The 19,819-nt window shown below is 47.5% G+C and overlaps 1 protein-coding gene across 1 annotated transcript in view; it reads right to left on the bottom strand.

The window, feature by feature from the left end:
- The window catches only part of LOC125706307 (disintegrin and metalloproteinase domain-containing protein 10-like), a 39,499-nt gene extending 31,722 nt beyond the window's left edge, over window positions 1–7,777 (bottom strand). Inside the window, exon 1 of the mRNA XM_048972945.1 lies at window positions 7,591–7,777. Coding sequence (XP_048828902.1) covers window positions 7,591–7,657 — 67 coding nt within the window. The 5' untranslated portion in view covers window positions 7,658–7,777. The remainder of the gene's footprint in view (window positions 1–7,590) is intronic.
- Window positions 7,778–19,819: the final 12,042 nt, after the last annotated feature.

The raw sequence follows: 19,819 nt of genomic DNA, 5'->3' as shown, positions 1-19,819 counted from the left end.
TAGGGTGAACCAGGAGTGCAGCAACTCCTAGGCTTTTAACCACACAGAACGAAATTTACACCTCTGCCTCGAATGCTACTGTTCACAAATGGCAGCCAATGTCTTGTTAAAATACCGAGGCAAGATGGATGCAGCACAGCTAGTGGAAAGTCAGCCATTTTAAATTTATTTTACACACACAGTTATTGATGATAACGATAATCCATCTCCCAACCGCTTATCCTGCCGTCAGAATCTAAAAGGAAGTGGCTACATGTTTCCAGACGGCTTTAAATATGTTAAACAAAACGCGGAAAAAGGGGGGTGATTTTTGGATAATTAGCAATCTTATTGCACCGGATTCTGATTGTTATGGTTATGCGATGGTTATGTTTCTTCCTAGCCTAAAGTAACATCTCAGATGATGTTCTACCTCAGAGCAGCCTAAGCTCAGATCACTCCTCCACACATGCCGACTCCTGCACGAGGTTCAGCTGTGACTAACGCCAAGGCAGCCACCAGCGCGCCATCGCTAATCAAAATGGACGATTTGCCAGCATCCGATTTCTGAATTCAGACACACTACCATTAACGTCCATCGCAGCAGGAAATGTAAGATCTACACAAAGCTGTAAACCAAGGCAGAGGCACCCAGCTCATCGTTATTATAACTGTAATGAGAAGGTGAACATTAAATGGTAACGAGTCAGGCACTAAATTGGCAAACGAAGCACCACGAGGCACTTTCCACTGCTGGAATTTCTAAAACTAGAACGTTTTTCTGGAACCAGGGACTTTGTCGTGGATCTCTGGACCTGATTGTAGTTCCTAGGTTCCAGAACCCTTTTTTAGTACCAAACTCCAGTCTAGGTACCTTTCGTTGAAACCCAAACTACTGGGCATAACATTATTGTTTTTTTATTCTTTAGAAAATGAAAGATCGATTTGCTAGCCGGATTAAATAAGAATGTTGTGGGTCAAATAAGTAAACTATAAATTAAAGGCTGTGTCTCGTTTTGATATCGATCAATCCCCCCCAGTAACCAGCAAATAACAAAACCGCTTATTTATCCTCCGTTGTTTTGGTGTAGCTTCGTATTAAGTTATTTGTGAATTTTAACCTACGTACTTTTTGTGTCTCTCATTCTTACTTAGCATAAAGGTTCCTGTTGTATGGTGTGAAAGCGACGCACAAAAGTGGCCAGAAGCTACAAAAGTTCCAGGTCGAAACGGTCCAGGGATTTGGGACCAGGTTCCAGAACTTCGGTGTGAAAGCAGCTATAGACCGACTGGAGAGTGAAAGGCAAGTTTGCAGCCCAATCAACAAAGTCCTGTTAGTCCTTATTGTGAGGGACACTATCTTTACCTCCACCATTTGATGAGCTTTTGCAAGTGGGGCAAATTTTTTTACTGCAGAGTGTAACCGCTTTTTTTTCCTGAGCGCGAGCATTAAGCATCTTGCAGTGAACCACTTCTCACAGCAGTCAAAGTGCCCTTTGTTAATGCAATCCAGCATAATCCAGCCCTGCCCCCACACGACCTGCAAACCTGCCCCTTAATCCCCCCCCCCCCCCCCCCATCAGCCTTAGATGGGGCCTGAACACATTTACAGCATCTTATCTGCTTTAGCAGGGAAAGTGCTCGAAATATCACAAGTCGATGACCTTTTCACCGCAGCCGCGTCATTCAAAGATACAAAATACGGCAAGTTTAGCCAGTTTTTTCGTGGGTGGTGCCCCTGCACCTTCACCCACGCTTCCATTTTCTGACATCCGAAACGCTCTGGTAGCTTGAATGAACCTTATTCACAGCCCCAAGGCAGAGAGACAGCAGGGAGATCATGGTGGCAGAAGAGGGCGGGGAGTGAGCCGCCTGACGTCCAGCAAGCCCTGGTTTTGGCGTGTGACGGAACTGAGCCTCTGGGCCCGAGTGACAAGGGATCCGCCACAGAGAAGCCGGGACACAAAGTACAGCTCAGCTAAAGAGCTACATCCCAATGAAATGCGAACCAGGGAAGAGGTCTGCCAGTCATTATTAAATCGATCTACTCATTTCCCCAACAGGTATAAAACTGAAAGGACTCAGATCATTTATATACAGCTGCTGTGCCTGAGCGGTACACAGGCTTCCTGTTATGATGAACATAATAATCAGGCGGAGCTCCCATGATGCCTTGCTTCCAGCAAGACAGAGATCTGAATGATCCATCATTCGAAAGATTCCCATCTAATCTCTCGGCCTCGTTTCATGGCGGCGCAAGAGAAAATGCGGCCTACAGGGGCCACGAATGACTCTGGCAGGGCCTGCTGCACACTTACAATCTCAGCGCTTCCAAATACTGCCTTACGGAGCAGATGCTCACTGCGTGAGGCGCCACGGTATCGCGGCGAGGGCCGGGCACCGTCAAGGAGACGCGCTGTGTCCTTTGTTTGGAGAGAGGAGCTAGCAGGCACCTCGAGCTTGGAGGATGATCTTCTTTGAGTAAACATCGCACGTTTCACAAGGAGTGGAGCCATACTCGAAAAGCATCACGGAGCCAACTGCAGAGATTCCAGCAGCTTCGCCGAGCCAACCGTACAGGATAACCCTGGGGGAAGAAGGCTGCTCGGTCCAGGAAGGGATCAAATCAAACCAGGCAGGGAACAAGCGGAGATTTAAGAAATCACAAAACCCAAGTCGGACAACAAAGGGGTCCCTATGTAGACAGAGCAGGCCTTTAGCACAACGCACCATTGTGTCCGAACAGCAGCCCCTGCATGTGGGAATAAGCTTCCTGTCCGGGGACCTGCCATGCTCAACCCAGTTGCTGCATGTTCAAGTAAGAAACACGAACGTACTCAAACAGTGGGTACCACTGGCCTCCTCACACAGAGCAGACACGGTGAGGAATTGGCGAGATAGACACCCCATCGGGGGCACCTGAAAAAGTTAAGAGCGTGAACTTTGTGACAGAGCAAAATTCTTATATTAATCAGTATTAGACTTTGCATGTTTATTTTGCAGTTTCCTCAAAAAAACAAAAAAAAAACTAATGAAACACAAGCACCTCAATCCCCAGAGGGCCTGACCTTTGCACATCTGCGACACATCGATTGGTGTTAGTGCAAAGGTCCCTGCGAGCCCTCTGCCCTTGTGAGAGCCGCCCGGCTCACTGTCGGGAAACCCTCGGCGCACGGCCAAACTGTCAAACTGCACCGCCTCACTGGACGCCCCAGTGTAATGACTGACGTTCGCGCTGCTCCTGTTTAGTAAGAGCTGGTGGCAAAGAGGGAGTGATACTCAAACGTGGAGAAACGGTGAAGAGCCAGACAGCATCCAGGAAGGGCCGTCCAAGGTCTCTGGCTCACTGCCCTAAGACCAGAAACAGGAACATGAACTCCAGCTGTCCTTCATCAGAAGATTACACAGCTAGGTGTGTGGTGAAATACACGCTCGTGATCAATTTTGCACAATATTAACCCCCTAAACACTCCTAGGCATGGGCAGTGAGAGGAGGATGGGACACTCCGTCGCCAGCTGGAGTTTAGTATTCATACCTGCAGGCACATGTCCTCCATTACATCGGAGCTGCCCGTGAGGTTTAAGCACATCGTCACATGACTACGGGAATCCTAAGCCGCTTTCCTCTCCAAGCACCCATGCGGAAAACGGGCAAGACCACCTCATATATTCGGGAGAGTCCTCAGTGCAGTGGGCACCCCCACCCAGCAGACGGCGCAAACCAGAGAACTTGTGGCCACCCTGAGCGCAGGGGAGTCCGGAGCCCATGGGGCCCACAGCATGGGCTCCGTACATCTGGGACGCTCCCCCTGGCCACATAGACCAGCCTTTGTGTGACCATATGGAACCGTATTGTGTAGACGACTGTTCGAGAGCCACGTTCTGACTGCTGGGGGGGGGTGTTAACTGGCTCCGGAATGCGACACTCCATCCCAAAGCACATCAGCGTTTCTTTTGTGAGAATGCAGCACAGAAATGGGACAGGAGAAAGGGGAGTGTCACCGTTTGAGCTGCCGGTCCGATACACGGGCTTCCACACTAGGTTTGCTTTACAGCGCGAGGTCAGGGGGGTCGCACTGGATGCCAGGCACGGCTCCAGGTGCTCCAGCACCCTCTTTGCAATAGTCACACGAACATCAGCGCCCCGTGATGCTGGACACTGGCCCCACAGCGACTGGCCACCTGTCATACAATCACAACTCCTCTGAGCTGTGCAGACATGCAAGGTAACCAAAAATCGTCTCTAACATCTGCGACAGTCATGTGATAATGCAGGGAAGAGGAACTTCACGATGATGGTGATGTACACCAGACGTGTGTGGCAACCATCTCGTCTGCATTTCCTGGAAGACTCGGCAAACCCAAACGAAGTGCTTTTAGTGATTCCCTCTGGGATCTGTAGGTCCCAACTCAGTCCAAACAAAAGCTCTTTCCTCTTAACAATAAACCAAAGGGAACCGCATTTAAGGGTCTCAAAATGTCAGATGACGCTCCTGGTTTACTGCAAACAATAATGTTTTACCGAAGACACTAAACAAAAAATACTACCGTCGGTTTACCAACGCACTATTTTGCATTAAATTTCCCATATTTACCTTGAAGACCACGTGCTTCACTGCCGAAAAGCACCAGCCAGTCAAGCCTGCAACATTTTTTAAAATGGTAAAATGTAATCTAAATGCATGAACGTCATCGTCATCATCGCCCCAAATCGATCAAGGGTTATGCCTCACCGGTGCGTGTCACAGGCTGTAAATCACTTTCAGAATAAAAGTTCAGTTCATTTTCCTGTAACCTTTATTGCAGTTTCTTTCCCAGGCCAAAATATTTTGCTGGCACTAAAAATATCATTGCCATTTATTACCATGCAGTAGTGCCTCAGGAGGCTAAAATTATATTACGAAAAAAAGGGGATTGAGAGTTTGCACCTGATGATGGGTATTGTCGCGGCCAACCCTGCCGCATGATGCAAACCAGTAAATGACCTTGTGCATCCTTCTCCATACGAGCCAAAGCACTGTACAGGGGCACCTGAACCGCCACCCGAGGGGCCCGCTTCCCTGGAGGGGAACCGCTGAGTGATGGGTGTGTGAAAGGAATCGATATGCTGCACCTTAAGAGCTTTGTCTGCACGCCCAGTGCGGCCTGCGCTTCAAAACGGACACCTTTCAGCTGGGCTGCTAGTAATTCCTTACAGTGCCTGCCTTCTTATGCAATTTGTCTTCAAAGTGAGCTCACTTGAGGAATCCTTAGGAAAGTCTTAGATGCTCAAGAACTCCCCCCACCCCAGTGCCTTTCTTTCAGGGCAGAAAGTTGGATGCCCAAGTCATGCAGTGGATGTCTGCTCTGGACCGAAGTCAGCACACGACCCGGCCGCCGTGCCCAGGAAACGGGCACACACTGTCCAGTCATGCAGAAGTGCCAGCTAGCTCACTGCATCTCACTGATGCTGAACAGACCCTGAAACCCAATACAAGCACAGTCCAGAATAGTCGCCAACTCAGAAAACAATGATAAACAAGGTAAAAATAATAATGAAGTGACCTGAGCTGGTCGTTAGAAGCAGAGATCAGGAGAGCATACAAAGGAATAAAGTATTTTGTATAATACACTAGGACAGCAGGGTTATAGGAAATGTTCTAAGTATTGTAATGTGATTTTGCTGCAATAAATATGGGGGTATTTATAAAACAAAAAAAGAGCCCAACCTAAATTTCTCAGACACCCGTCTAGCAGTGATTTAAACAGCAAGACTTCAGCCCTCCGCAGCCACCATACATAACCATGTATATAAGTCTCAAACAGGACATTTGTAGCAGTGACTGACCATTATACATGTTCCCATATCAGACTCAACAGAAAAACACATAGAACCCATTTGGTCCAGTCCTGATGCTCAGCCAAATTCTGTAGGTCTTAGATGTGACTGTATCTTTTTACGTAAAGTAATAGTAATATGGAAAGAATAGTAGTTTACGTCAGACCCGTCATGAGCCGCTGCCTCGTGGCTCAGTTTAGAAGGAAAAAAACATCTGGCAAGACATATGTGAATTTTGCTAGTACAGCAAGTGACCATCTACAGATTTACACGCAGATTAAATTAGGAGTCACTGTCATGCTTATACCATCAAAAACGCAGGCTCCCGTTAATAGTCAAAGTCGAAAGGTTCAGGCTTTTTCGGATTATTTGTAAACAATAACATTATTAAATTTCGTTGAAAATTAAGGTATTTGGATATCTGAAAGCAGACCATTTTATTGACGCACAAGACGCTGCACGGCCGTAACTGCTCTCAACACACAAACATCTGCTGCAATTAATTAAATGCAGGCCGATTGTTGTCTTGTTGATTTAATTAAACTGCGACGGCGCAGCGCGGCCTCGTGCCTATAAAGAGTCCGGCGGTTATTATAGGGGTTATTATAGGAGCGACAGCGGCTTAAACGCCAAGGAATTTGCGGTCTGGCCTAATAATCAAACGCTTGTAAGTTCAGACATATGTAACATGCTTAAACTGATTAATTAAGTATGTTCCGTAGTCACAATACCTACTTGGGGGGGAGGGATTTGTAAGGAACTAACAGGGAGCATTTTCCTCAGTTATAGCCGTTTCTGAAACCCGTCAATTGGCCAGTTAATGCATGTAAATTAAGAAACTAGAATCATTGCCAAACTATATAACTGAAACAAAGGGCCGAAGCTGATGTTGTGATTATCGGACACCGAGTCGCTATGTTTCCAGACAAGCATGTACTGAGCAAAGTGAATGATGTTTATTTAAAATGTTTCAGTGACTGGGACTCCGGTATCGGGGTATATGCTCAGTCTGTTCCCATCGGTTACAGGTGCAGGGGAAATAAGGGCATTAAGAGACGGCAGCGTCCGTCCGTGCCTCACGCTGAACTGGACCGGCACAAATGCAGCCTCAATCTAGCTAAAAGCTGGATGCAAATGCCAGGATTCCACTGGGCCAAGCAGATTGCAGGACCGATGCATTAAACGGGATTTTCATCCTATATAACAAATGCAAATGTGCGCCATTCATAAGACAAAAAAAAACGAAATGTGCAAGCTGCCGTTTCTTGTGCATGGGTTATGCGGGCTGGCGCACTGCCATCTCGGATTCTCAGGTTTAATATAATCGGGTCTTCGGTTCTGGCTGTAACCGGTTCGACTCGGGAGCTTCGCCAGCCGGACTCGCTCTGACAACACGGGCCCGTTTAGCCGCGACAGGCGGGCGATCTGTGGGCCGATCCGGAGCAGCTCGGCGGTCTGCGGCGCGGATCCCGTCACAGGGACTGGAGATCACCATCGGCCCCCCTCCATCTTAATACCACGGGAGAGGGCGAGCGAACCCTGACGGCCAGCGAGAAGCGGCCCGCAGTCCGCTATTTCCACACAACAACGTCAGCCGGTAATTTAAGGCAACAGAGACCCCGATGGCCGCGCGCCCGTCCAGTTTTGCACCCGAACCGCACTGGGCTCCGACTCCGCTAACCAGTTAGCTAGCGCTCGCAGATCACGGTAGGCAGGCGCTTCCCCTATTCTGCTGCAACACATCGCCAAAAGGCGTTTTTGTCCTCAAACCCCATACAGTAGCTCTAACTTACCTCCGGCGTATCCTACGCAGCAGAGCCAAAATGCGAGTTTTAGCGAAAGGGCACCGTTGAGCTCCATTGTTAGGGCATTGACACGGCGAGCCGCTTATTGTTCCGCTGGGCGCTTCTTAAAGGCGCACTCGCCCTCCGCTTATGGCAGCGCCCCCTCGGCGCTTGTCTCCAGCCGCCTGACGTCAGGGGCTGGCAAAGGGCTGGCGCCTCCCCCGCTTCCCAGTAATAAAAGCCCCAGCGCTGGCTGTACACCTGAGCTCTGCCTGATGTCGGGGGTCCTCTCTGCTCCACCTAGCTTTTTGGGAGACCCCCATACAGAACCGTAGCCCGCCCCTGGCGTCAGTGTTATTCCTACATGACATCCTTCCTAAGTAATTTTATAATGCGATATATTTGGCTGTTAACTGTGCCCGGGCTCCCGGTAAAGAGTACTTGCTCACCAGTTAACTGAAAAGTATAAATCAGTTTATCAGTCATGGAAATCGAGCTTAAATCGTGATTAAGTCGCATTAAAGTGCCATAAGGTTATTACTATTTGCCATTAATTTTTTATGCGTGAGAACTAATCAAGCATCTTCCTTATTGCTAGAATAAGAGATTCTACACAGTGGATGTGTTTACCACCATTCAAACCACAGCTCTTCATGGGCCCCCTGAGGTTGGGTGGAGCCTATTGGCTGCAGTCACTGAAGCAGATATTAAACATGGTCGTTAGATGCTGAAGCTGCTTGTTCTGCTAACCTGCCAGCTAACTAGCTACCCCCTTCTCACACTACTCACTACTGGGGGCAGATCATTAGGTGGGCTCGCCCATTCAGATTAGTGAAAATAACTCGCGCATATAATTCTGTGAGTTTTGTGCCGCTTAAGAAAGGATGCCGTAATGAGCTTCTCTAAAGCCCGACTGATTTAATCCAGGCTCACCTCTCAGTCACAGGTCGTATCTGCTGCTCCTCAGTATCCAGCTATTTAGTCTTGAAACATGCAAGTCGTCATCCTGATTATTTTTTTCATTGGGGCCCCAGAAATGACAAACCCCTCCCTGGGTGCCAATGCCATTTTCGGCGACGAAGCTTGAATCATTTGGAACTGAAATGGTTCCTGTTCATATCCAGTTGTCTAAACCTAATTATAACCTGTATCATGGATACACTTTACAACTGGGTCCCTTCTGCTCATGCTTGCTGGCCACATGGCAGTGCATGTGACACCCACACACCCCCCAGCTCTCATCCTGGGGGTGACAAGCACAGAAGAGGGCTTCATGTAGCCTTTCCCGCTTGGGTGGCTCCCAGTAATTCGATTCCCCATCGTAACCCTGTTGTAATTTGTCTGGATTTTCTCCACAGACTTGTTCACCAAGTGAGTCCCAACCAGGAGATCAATCTCCAGGCAATAAGGCTCTGGATCATTAAATACTGTAAATTCCTTCACCACATTCATGCTCCTCAGAGGAGACTGAACAATTAGTGTATGTGGTGCCACAACACCCTGTGCTAAGGTCAGCCATCACCTTTACATTGGCATCATATGACTTGAACATTAGGCTGTGAGGCACAGAGCTATTAACTGTTTGCCGCTTGGTGGTGAGTTGGATTTGGCGTATGGGGCAGAGACCAGATGGATCGAGATGATCCAAGTGAGCAGTTGGGGTTCACTGGGAACATCTGGCTGAAGCTTCTCTGCAAGATGAATTCAGCTCACACTTGTGGAAAAACTTCTCTCGTGTGTCGAGTGAGGTCAGAGTCTGGCTGGGCTATGGTCAAGGGCTCAATGCCTGCAGCAGCTCCATGAAGTGGCAGCCAAACGGCAGTTAGTGCCTGTCATGGTGGTGACCCTAGGTGTCCACCAGTGGGTCCTGGAGTGAGGGAAGATGTGAAGTTGAAGGTCTTCAAGGTAATGCTGTGTGAAGATTTGTGATGCTTTGCAGCCGCCCTCAAATGAACTACTATCACCCCAGAAACTGTGCGAAGGTCAGATATACAAATGGGGGGGGGTCATTTGAGTGTACGTTGCCTGCCTCCCAGTGGTAACACAGGGTACTGCATGTGAACCATGATACATTTTTACATTTCTGTTATATAAATGAGGGATGACAAATAATTTACCAAATCTGAAATGGCTCTATTTTCAGATTTTCTTGAGTTTATGAAATATGATCCTGTGTGTGTATAATATATGTTTCACGTTGGTATTTCATTACAAGGGCTGTCGAGGTGTTTTCCGAGGAACTACATGGCTACTCTGCAGACCTGTCATCCAGTGTCCCCTCGTGTAAAAGTGGAAACAGTCTCTCTTCTTTCCTAAATGTCCGTCCAGTGCACGAGAAACTGTGAGCGTGGACCGTATCCTAGGGAGCACTGGACATCAAGGCTAGGGACCTTAATGGAGGCTGCGCCAGTCCATTAATCGGAAAATAGAGTATAATAGACATTTTTTAAAATAGTACAATGGTCCTAAGTCTGTGGTTCATGTTAACACAGGAAAATAATCCATTATGGGATCTATAGTGTGATCTGGTGATTGCTGTAGGATCAGTACTTTGTATATATATTGCAATATTTATTTTTTTAAATGTGTCTTCACACAGACACAGGTGTTATTTAAAATGCCGCAGGTCGGGGGGGACAAAAACAAGCCGAAAAGTCGGTAAAAAGGAACCCAATTCTGGGAAACCATCACTCAGTCTGAACAGCATCCAAAGATCCAAAGCCATTGAAATGAGCGTGAACTGTGGGGAGCTCCTGTGCTTTTCGACTCGCCAAACCTGGACTGCAGTTTGGTGGCGAAACGCAGGGCAGCGGCTTTGAACTGGCCGAGGGTGACTGATGTGTGCACTGAGGCCAGAGACGGCGGCCAGCGTTTGCCATGTAATGCTAAGGAGAAAGAAAGCATGCAGGTCTGCGCCAAGCTCGGGGCGGGGGGGGCGGGGGGGGGGGGCAGGTTCGTTACTGACAATTATAAATGTGCTTCTGCTGGTGCTGCCAGTTGGACGGAATGGAGGTGACGGCGACAAATGGCGGCGTGTATAACACCAAATTCAACAGGAATGAAATGGAGTCGGCCATGTTTTTAAAATGTACACACTACAAATTTTGAGACCATAACCTTAATATGTGCCCCCTCTCCCCTCCCCCATTATGACATCGTCAACGATCTAGTTTATGGCATGTATACAGGCGTGAGTGAGAAGTTTAAAGCTTATAAAATATTAGATGCATGAGAGTATTCAGTGGCCGGTCATGTTCACAGGACTGGTGTATGGGGAATTTTATGAGGAAGATCTTAATTGTATCAAAGGGGCGAGTTTGTATCCTGTGTGCAGTTTCCTGGGTCTTGTCTTTTAGTGTTTGAAAGCTCACCAGCACTGCATTCAGTGCAAGAGGCTGTGCGTGTTCCTCTGCCGTGGTCTGTACCCTTCAGCTTGGGCTCTCCCTTGCTACCCAGTTTATTACATGCTGCCTGTGGTCTGCACCGTGGTCACACTGCATCCCTGGGAATGTGTGCTCAGTCTTCTGATCATTGTAAATCTGCACCCATTAAGATTTGTGGTGCCTCCCAGTGCTTTGTACTGGAGTCATGGTGATAGAGGTAGAGAATGTGACTCAAACTAACAGCTTGCCAGGTCTTAATGCTTAATGCTCACTTCATTTGCAGTGGCATCACTCCGCATGTCACGCCCCCAGGGACCCTCTGCGTGTCACCTCTGTGTGTCATGTTAATTAGCTGGCGGCCACATGCAGACCTTGGTGGGGTTCTGTCCAGGTTTGTGTGATAGACCTCTTGTTTTCTGGGAACCGAGTCTCAGTTACAAAACCAGCAGAATGCTTTGAAAATAGATGCACGCTGAGTCAGATCTGACTAACCTTCTGGGGATATATGGCATCCAGACCAGAAGAGTGACGATCCGCGTTTAGGTGTAACTCAAAGGGGATGTGCGTTTGGACTTCATCATGACGCCCTCTTCCTTCCACGTTAATCTCTTCTCCGCTTCTAAGCTGAAGGAGGCTCCTGTCTCCTGGAGTCGGAACATGGAGGCTGTCAGTCAAGCATCTACAGAAATATCTTGATCGGCTGCATCTAGTTTCACACCGTCCGTGATGTTACACAGCCCACATTCGGAGCTGTACGCGAACGCTTCCCGGTATGCCATGATGGAGAATGGCTGGCTTGGCTGTCGTTCTGTATCCAGGCAACTTGCAGTACATAGTCATGCATTTTTCAGCTGCCTGCTTACACAATAAATCTGGGTCACATGGGCAATATGGTCAAATTCATAACAAGGCACAGTCCCATGTCACACGTTACTGGGGAGGGTAAATTTTGATCAATACTTCAGTGGTTATATTGGGAGCTGGTTTTCCTAAGCATCCTCTACTGCAAGAGAGGGAAGAATCGTAACGAAGCTAATTCCTGCTTCAGTGCTCATTAGTAGCTTTGTAGTAATTTATAATTTGGACAAGTCTATGCGTTAGAACTCTCCTGTGAACAGGTGCTTGCTGATGATAAGCCAGATGACCTCATTCACATGTAGAATGAATTTTGGATTGTAGAGGGTGTGTTTTGTGGTACAATGATCTTCCTTTGGTTGATGCGGCAGGTAATGCTTCACCAGAAGGATTTGGTGACCTGAATAAATGTACAGAAGCAGTATCTCTTAGACAGGAGCTGCGTGAGGAAGAACATGCCAACATGTAATCACAGCTATGGGCCACCTGACCAAGCTCTGCTGTGAAGCTGCGCTTGCCAGTTCTTTGATACCTGACAGTGCCGCTTTAAAAATAGATGCTGTGAATTCAGAGTGAGAGAATAGTTAATTAATACCTCGGCTTGAATCTTAATGATATCATCTGAATTGACGGTGGAAGTTGCAGATTTCCGTGACAGGTGGAGAGCAGGATGGCTTTGGGGTCCGTGTGGCTCTGTCCTCCAGGGGAGAGTCATGGCACTGACCAGACACCATCCTGACTCACTGCAGTTCTGTAATCATGCGTGGAAAAGGGACTCTCAGACTCGGTGTTCTGTATTACAGGGCTGCCGACTCTCACGCATCTGGCGTGACTCTCGCGCTTTCAGACTCTCACGCAAGCAGTCTTACAGCAAATCTATATTATTCCTCTATAAATCTAAAATTAGCTACATCAAAAAGCGTTGTGGAAGTTTGCACACCTTACGTACTATTTACAAAGTAAGAAAACATACATACATGTAAATGTGTGTGCAGACTTATCTCGGATTGAAAATCTCACTGCAGCCAGCTGACCACAGTTTGCAGCCCTGGTATTACGCAATGTGGATTTTGGCCTTACTGGCCCTTGCTTCAGGTTGCCGTCACTGCAGGTCCCCCGTCTGCCACTTTGTTCTCATCGCTGTTCTCCAAATTGCGGAGGCAACTGTACAGGGTTTGGCTGTAAGATTACACTGCGTCCAGTGCTGCGTGTCTGAGGTGGACCTGGACCCGCCAGGCCCGAGGTGCTATATATGTGCCTGTACTGGAGTTGGTGTCGATGGGGCCGCCAAGCTCGTGCAACGCCGTCAGTGCTCACTGCCCTATGCATGAACTCGGCTGGTCGTTTTTAGTTCAGCACTGGGGGAAAAACAAAGCCAACGGTCCATGAAACGCCGTTAAGGATTGATATTGCTTATCATGTCAAGCCAACAGGGGGCGCTGTGTCATTGTGTAGAAATGGACAGCCTCTTAAAGGATGAATCATAATGATGACCGTGGGGGGGGCATAAGAAAAGCGGGACACAGTGCGGGCACACAGGGAAACTGCACTGCACTGTGTTTGCCAGCCAGGCAGGTGCAGCACAACTGAAGGCTTATACTGACACAGTCGTGAGTTTAGAATAAATTAAAATTCCTCAGTCATACACATATTCTACTAAATAACAAACAAAAAATAAATGAATCCTCCAGCAGCCGCGTGCTGGTGGATGAACGCCGGGCGCAGTCATCCAGGGAGATGCCAACGCCAGCTTGTGCTGCACACCGACTGCTATTCCGCCTCCCGTATTATTCTACTGTAGCTTTTTGGAACAAACTGCACAAAGCTTGCCAGGGATCAGGATCTGGAATTGCAGTTATCTGTAGCTGTGGTCACCATTCAGGTGTCTTTAAATGGGAAAAGGGCATGGAATCGGCATGATCGGTTAAAAGCAGCTGTGGAGTCACTGTGACGTAACCCCCCCAGGAAATGGCACTGTTCCTCTCGAGTGTCTCCAAGTGAGGGGAGGTCAGAGTGGACCCCTCGGTGATGACCCCAGCCCAGGTCACTCTACACTACTGCTCTGGCAGTAGCTGCCCAACAGGACAAGCAGGAATCGGAACCCATCAACTCAAGCGTGATGTCAATGATTACCTTTCCCGACCCCGTGCTGTGGATCATATATATACGTTTGTATGCATGTATGCATATATGTGCATGCGTGTTTGTGTGTGGGTGTTGTGTCCTTGCTGCCGCATGCCCATGCGTGCTGCTTGGAACCGTTGACAGTGACAGAGTGGGCTGAGGATTTGTAGGAAGCGGCTGGCCATCTCTTCTCCTATTCTGAAAGGGGGGGGGGGGCTGTCTGTCGTTTGAAGGGTGGGAGTAATATATCCTCTGTTTTTCATTCAGTTTACATAAGCAGAGTGCTTGTCAGATGAAGCAGGAAGTCACCCCCCCCCACCCCCCAGGTCTGAGCGCAGCGCTGTGGATGCACCAGTAAGTATATGGCTTAATCTTGCCTGAATCAATACATCAACAGATAAGTGTAAACATCACCTAAATGGGTTCTGTTTAAAATGCAAATGAGTCCATCACATTCCTAATAAGGAGTCTGTCCAGAAGAAAAATGCCTGTCGTCCTGTGTGTTGGTTTCTCATTGCTGTAAGGAATACACATTCTTCTCCCCAAATCTAAATAGATCGTAATAAAGGCTCATCAACACTTGAACTACGAGCTGGTAGAGGAAGTTTTCAAATCCTCAGTCAGCAGGGATGAAGTCTATTCAAGGCGATTTCTATCATCTAAAAATGCTGTTATTCAGATGACAGTGGCTGATAAACTGTTGATAAAAATGAGTCTGGCTTTCATGACAAACGATGCACAAAACTGTTTGTTATGCTGGGTCCAAGGCACAATGGCGTATGACATATGTGGAAGATGCCAGGGTGGCATTGCTGAGATGCAGGGCTCATCAGGCCCTGATTTCTGCATTTCTGGAGTAGTTTGCTATGTGAATATTGCCTTCACACCAGTAACATAGGAGCTGAGATGATTACTAATGGAAGCAGATGGTGTAGGAGCTGGACTCCTCCAAAGGTTGGTTCATATCCCAGAAGGTAATTCCTGTGTCACATTCATGGATTGTGCTTTTTTGAAAATCTGCTTGCACTATATGGGTTTACCGATTTTCCCAGCTATGTGAATACGCATGTAATGATGTCTGCTAAATATTCCATGCATGCATCTTCATAAAGCTTACCCAGCCCAGAGTGACAGAAACCCTGGAGCCAGTCTCGGGAAGCACAGGACACATGGCAGGGGCGCACCCTAGTGGTGATGTCAGAACATTGCAGGGACTCGCAGCTATATGCTACGGGCAACGGGGAAACTCCACCCCACCTAGCTGCGTGAGACGCAGAGCCGAAGACAGATGAGGCCGTTCTATAGAAGACCGGTTCAGAAATACGGAAAATTTGACGTTGAACTGGTAACACTGACAACACCAGACTAAGCAGAGCCCAGCCATGAGACAGCTGTAGTTAGGACCTGGAGAGGAATGGAGGAAGACGGGCAGCCAAGACGCCAGACTCACGTGTGGCGATAGTGAAATGCATATGGAACCAAAAAATAGAGTACTGCTGACGTACATGCGGAGTGGTCCGTGAGCATAGAGTACTGCTGACGTACATGCGGAGTGGTCCGTGAGCATAGAGTACTGCTGACGTACATGCGGAGTGGTCCGTGAGCATAGAGTACTGCTGACGTACATGCGGAGTGGTCCGTGAGCTTTATTCCTCCTCTTAACATTTTCTTTAGCTTAAACATACAGGGAAAACTTAAAAAAACATAATCACCAAAACATCACTATAATATTGCAAATTATCACAAAACAAAAAGTGCTTTTAAACTGTGAAGTTTCAGCACCCGAACAGGAAACGCACAGGAACTATTCTGTATGATACTGTCAAAAAAGGCAAAACCACCTTAAATGCTGTTTATTTCTGTTTATTAAATTAAACCATTAATATGGTTGGCTTTTTAATATCCTGTGTCTTTATAGCTGCTAGATTCACTCTCCATTAAAGCCATACAATGTCCATGAACGAAGTGTTTGCAAAAATGTTTAGGCTAAAATCTGGGCTTTTTCTACGTTGATTGACGATGCCAGTGTGTATGTTCATGCGCGTTGGGCTTATTGAGACCACTATTGTTATCACAAACTGAAACGAAAATAATTTTGTGAAATGAAATAAAAATGAAAACTATATTTACCAAAAATCATGTTGGACTTCAGACTGCAAAATGCCCCCGGGGCCAGGGTACCAGGCTGGCAAAAACAGATACTTCATCTCAGAAGAGGAAAAAGCTAATTCAACATGCAGAATAATACCAGACAGACATATCTGTCAACTGTAGGCTCTTGGTAAATATTTCACTCATTTTTATAAACTTCTCAAAAATGTAAAAACAGTGGAAAGTCTCCTGAACCCAAGTCCTACTCAAAATCAACAGCGGCTATCGGCTTGGCTTCCATTTCCCTCAACATTCACACTGGGTTCTTGTCACGCCCACACGGGTGGGCATCCCCAGCTGCAGCTCATTACGAGTAAGAGGGCTAGGGATAAAACCTGCTAGAGATCACCAGTCCGATGCGAAGTATTGCGCTGATGATTTGAAGCCTTACTAAGCACTCTCTTGTCCATTGTCTTCCCCAGCTTCCGAGCCCTGCCTGTTTACCTCGTGTCTTCCATTTACCTCTCTATCTCTCCCGTTCCAGACCCGTTCCCGTACCTGACCCAACTTCCCTGCCTGCCCCAACTCGTCTCGTCCCCATAACCCCGTGTGTTCCTGTCTCGTCTCTCCTCGTAGGACTGACCCCCTGGCTAACGACCCCCTCGCTTGTTTTTCGACCCTGCCTCTCGCCTGTCCCTTCTGTGCTTCTGTCTGGTTTTCCAGAACAAAGCGCTGTTCGGCTTGCATACCTGGATCCTGGTCTTTCTGTCCCGTTTACCCTGACACTTCTTGTTTAAAAACTGGATTATCTGATTTTCTGTAAATGTTTTAAACAAAAGTAGGACTAAGGACAGCTGATTTAAAAGTGACGCCGCTTCAGAATCATGCTGATGATTCGTGTGGAGTATGGACCACTGCAAACAGTTTGTAGTTACCCACAAGTTTGCCAATTGGACACGATTTGGAAGTTTTTCTTAAACGGTCCCCACAACATGAAAATAACAGGTTTTTATCACATCGTGGGGACATTTGGTCACAGAAACAGTCAGCACCACGCACCCCAAAAATCCCTTCACTTTAAAGCAGCCTTTCCCAGGAGCTGGAAGGGAGCAAAAACATAGACTGTGGGTCCTCGAGGCCCAGATTGAGAGAAACTGCTGTCACGTAACCATGTGAGCTTTATGACAGCACACTGTATAAAGATAGTGGCTCCGAAAAAGAAACATTCAGCTCCCATGCCTGCGTTATGGCCTGGATACAGTGGAGCATCTCGGCAGTGTGTGATGCGTGTGGCGAGTCACAGCCTCCTCGCAGTGCGTACAAGCAGCGCTTAGAGGTGAACAAGCGCAGTGAAGCGTCCGTCATGCAGGCCAGTGGTTTTCATGTTTGGCTCACAGGTGACTGCAGAACTTCCTGGTGAAAACAAAGTCTGTCACATGTCCGAGGAGGGGATGAGGCGGTCTCTGTACGCTTCCAAACACAGCATTTCTCATTTTTTTGTGCAGAGCCTGCAGGGATGACATCCTGAGGAGTGGCGCTATCGTCCATATTTGCCCATGCATCTGGGAGACACCATCAAGATGGTGGGCACCAGTGGCTAGGACAAGCCAAATGATCAGGTAGCCTTTGCTGACATAAATACCTTTATCCTAAAATTCACGGGTCTTAGAGCATCACATTCTGGCCAGTCATAAATGTTGCTTCTTTCCTGTGGCTTCCTTTATGTATCTTTGCCATTCTGATTCTGAATATGTCCTTTAATGTCTTTCTCTTCCTATATTTCTGAGATCATCAGTTGTCTTTTTACACTTCAGTAAGTTTGTTGAAATGATCTTAATGGCACATAAAATATGTTATTTTATTATAAAACATAGTCCTAGTTTTTCCAGATATCACGAATAACATTTTCTATGTTTGAACATGACAAACAGTCAAGGTAATTGGTATAGATTTAGTAACTAGTGAAAATGTATTGGCAATATCAGCCAAACGCTTTCAGTAACTCCTCTTCAGACCTGTACAAAACTCTTTTAGTTCATGTACATTTGTGGGATTTCTTGCTTGATCGACTTGCCAGATATCACACCACAGCATTTCAATCAGACTGAGGTCAGGACTCCTTTGATTTAGATCACAGTCAGGCTCTCTGACATTCTACTGTAGAATTTCCCAATGCAGCTTAGAATGTATTGATCCGTCAATGACTGGAATCTGTCCAGGCCTTGAGGTAGCGGAGCAGCCCCAAAATATCACACTCCCTCCAACATACTTCACAGTTGGGGTGAGGTTTTAGAGCACTGATATGCAGTGTTTTGTTTTCTCCAAATATAACGATGTGTACATTTACAAAAACCATTCGCTTTTACCGTGAAAGACAAGCCTCCCTTACAGAGCCAATCCGCCACAGCAACAGCTATTCCCTGAGTATGGAAGCCATCAGAGCAACCAGACAAAAAGTAGGTGTGTCCACCTACAGAGATATGGCCACTCCCTGGTCTGCATACCTCAGAGTGCTTACGAAGCTCCGCTGACAGCAAAGGAAGATGGTCATCTTGCTGGAGAGACAAGACCTTCCACACACCTACCCGGATGGGCCGCCTCAAACTGGGACCCGAGTGTTGCCAGGCAGCAGGTGACTCCTCAGCCCCACATCAGTTCCAATCCCCAACAGGTCTGACCCTACTGGCTCTCTGGTGGTTTTGACTCCTCTGGGGATGAGGCTTTTGGGGGCTTCTCCCCCACCCCCTTCATGATGCCTGCAGCCTTCCTATGGGCAGCTGCAACAGAGCTGCTTCTTCGGAGAGCAGGAAAGAGTCCTGTCTGCCTGCCTGATGTTTTTACAGCAGCTGGAGTGCCAATCCCGACACCAACCCCCAAATTTTTCCTTGCAAGTTGCCGGACTGCTTGCAGGGCTGGATGCAGTTTAACGTCATACCCAGGACAGATAATAAACATATCCCATCCATCCATTATCACAACTGCTTAATTCCCACTGGGGTCGCGGGGGGGGGGGGATGACCTGAGAGCTGTTTGTTAAATGAATGAATTATATGAATATCAGAAATCCAGAAAAGCCAAAACGGTTCACAGAGCGTTTCTCCTTATTGCAGTATATGGTTGCCGCACGCTTTGTGACGGACCCCCATGTATCTCTCTGGGAGAGCAGCACAACTTATCTGAGCTGTCGTGCAGGGGGGTATAGTGAAGGTGGGATGGTGTCACGGTGGGGAGTTTTGTTATTCTGAATCATAGCTGCACTAAGACTAATTTCGAGATGACTGCCACATCCCTCACAGTGGTTGTTATATGTTTGCCATTTCATTCCATTTCAATCCCCATCGTCGTCAAAAATGTATAGAAGGCTTTTATTTTTGCTAGGAAGCACAATGATAGTTGAATTCCTCCATCTTTCCTCTGTACCAGTATCAGCCTACCCTCTGACACTTTCAGTACTGACTGTCTCTCCTCTATACCGGTACTGATCCATCCTCTGTCTCTTCCCCATGGCTGCACCTGGATGTTGGAACAGAGCCTCCTTTGTGAAGTCACCCTGCATGTGTATATATTTACCTGGTAGTTCTAACTGTACTTCGACACAGCTGAGCGGTGCACAGTGGGTATGTCACAACTTTAATGCGGATGTGTATCTGTAACCGCTCCCAGTGAGCACTGGTGACACTGCGCTGGCCGCAGACCTGCAGCAGGAGAAGCATTAACACCGTGTCACCCCAGGAGTGGGAAGGAGGTCCTGGCCAGCATGAGCTGCCTGCCCAGCTGAATGATTT

The sequence above is a fragment of the Brienomyrus brachyistius genome, chromosome 13 (genome assembly GCF_023856365.1).
Source record: "Brienomyrus brachyistius isolate T26 chromosome 13, BBRACH_0.4, whole genome shotgun sequence".
Taxonomy (NCBI): Eukaryota; Metazoa; Chordata; class Actinopteri; order Osteoglossiformes; family Mormyridae; genus Brienomyrus; species Brienomyrus brachyistius.
Note: the sequence above shows the minus strand (reverse complement) of the source record. Positions and strands in the feature narration are given on the sequence as shown.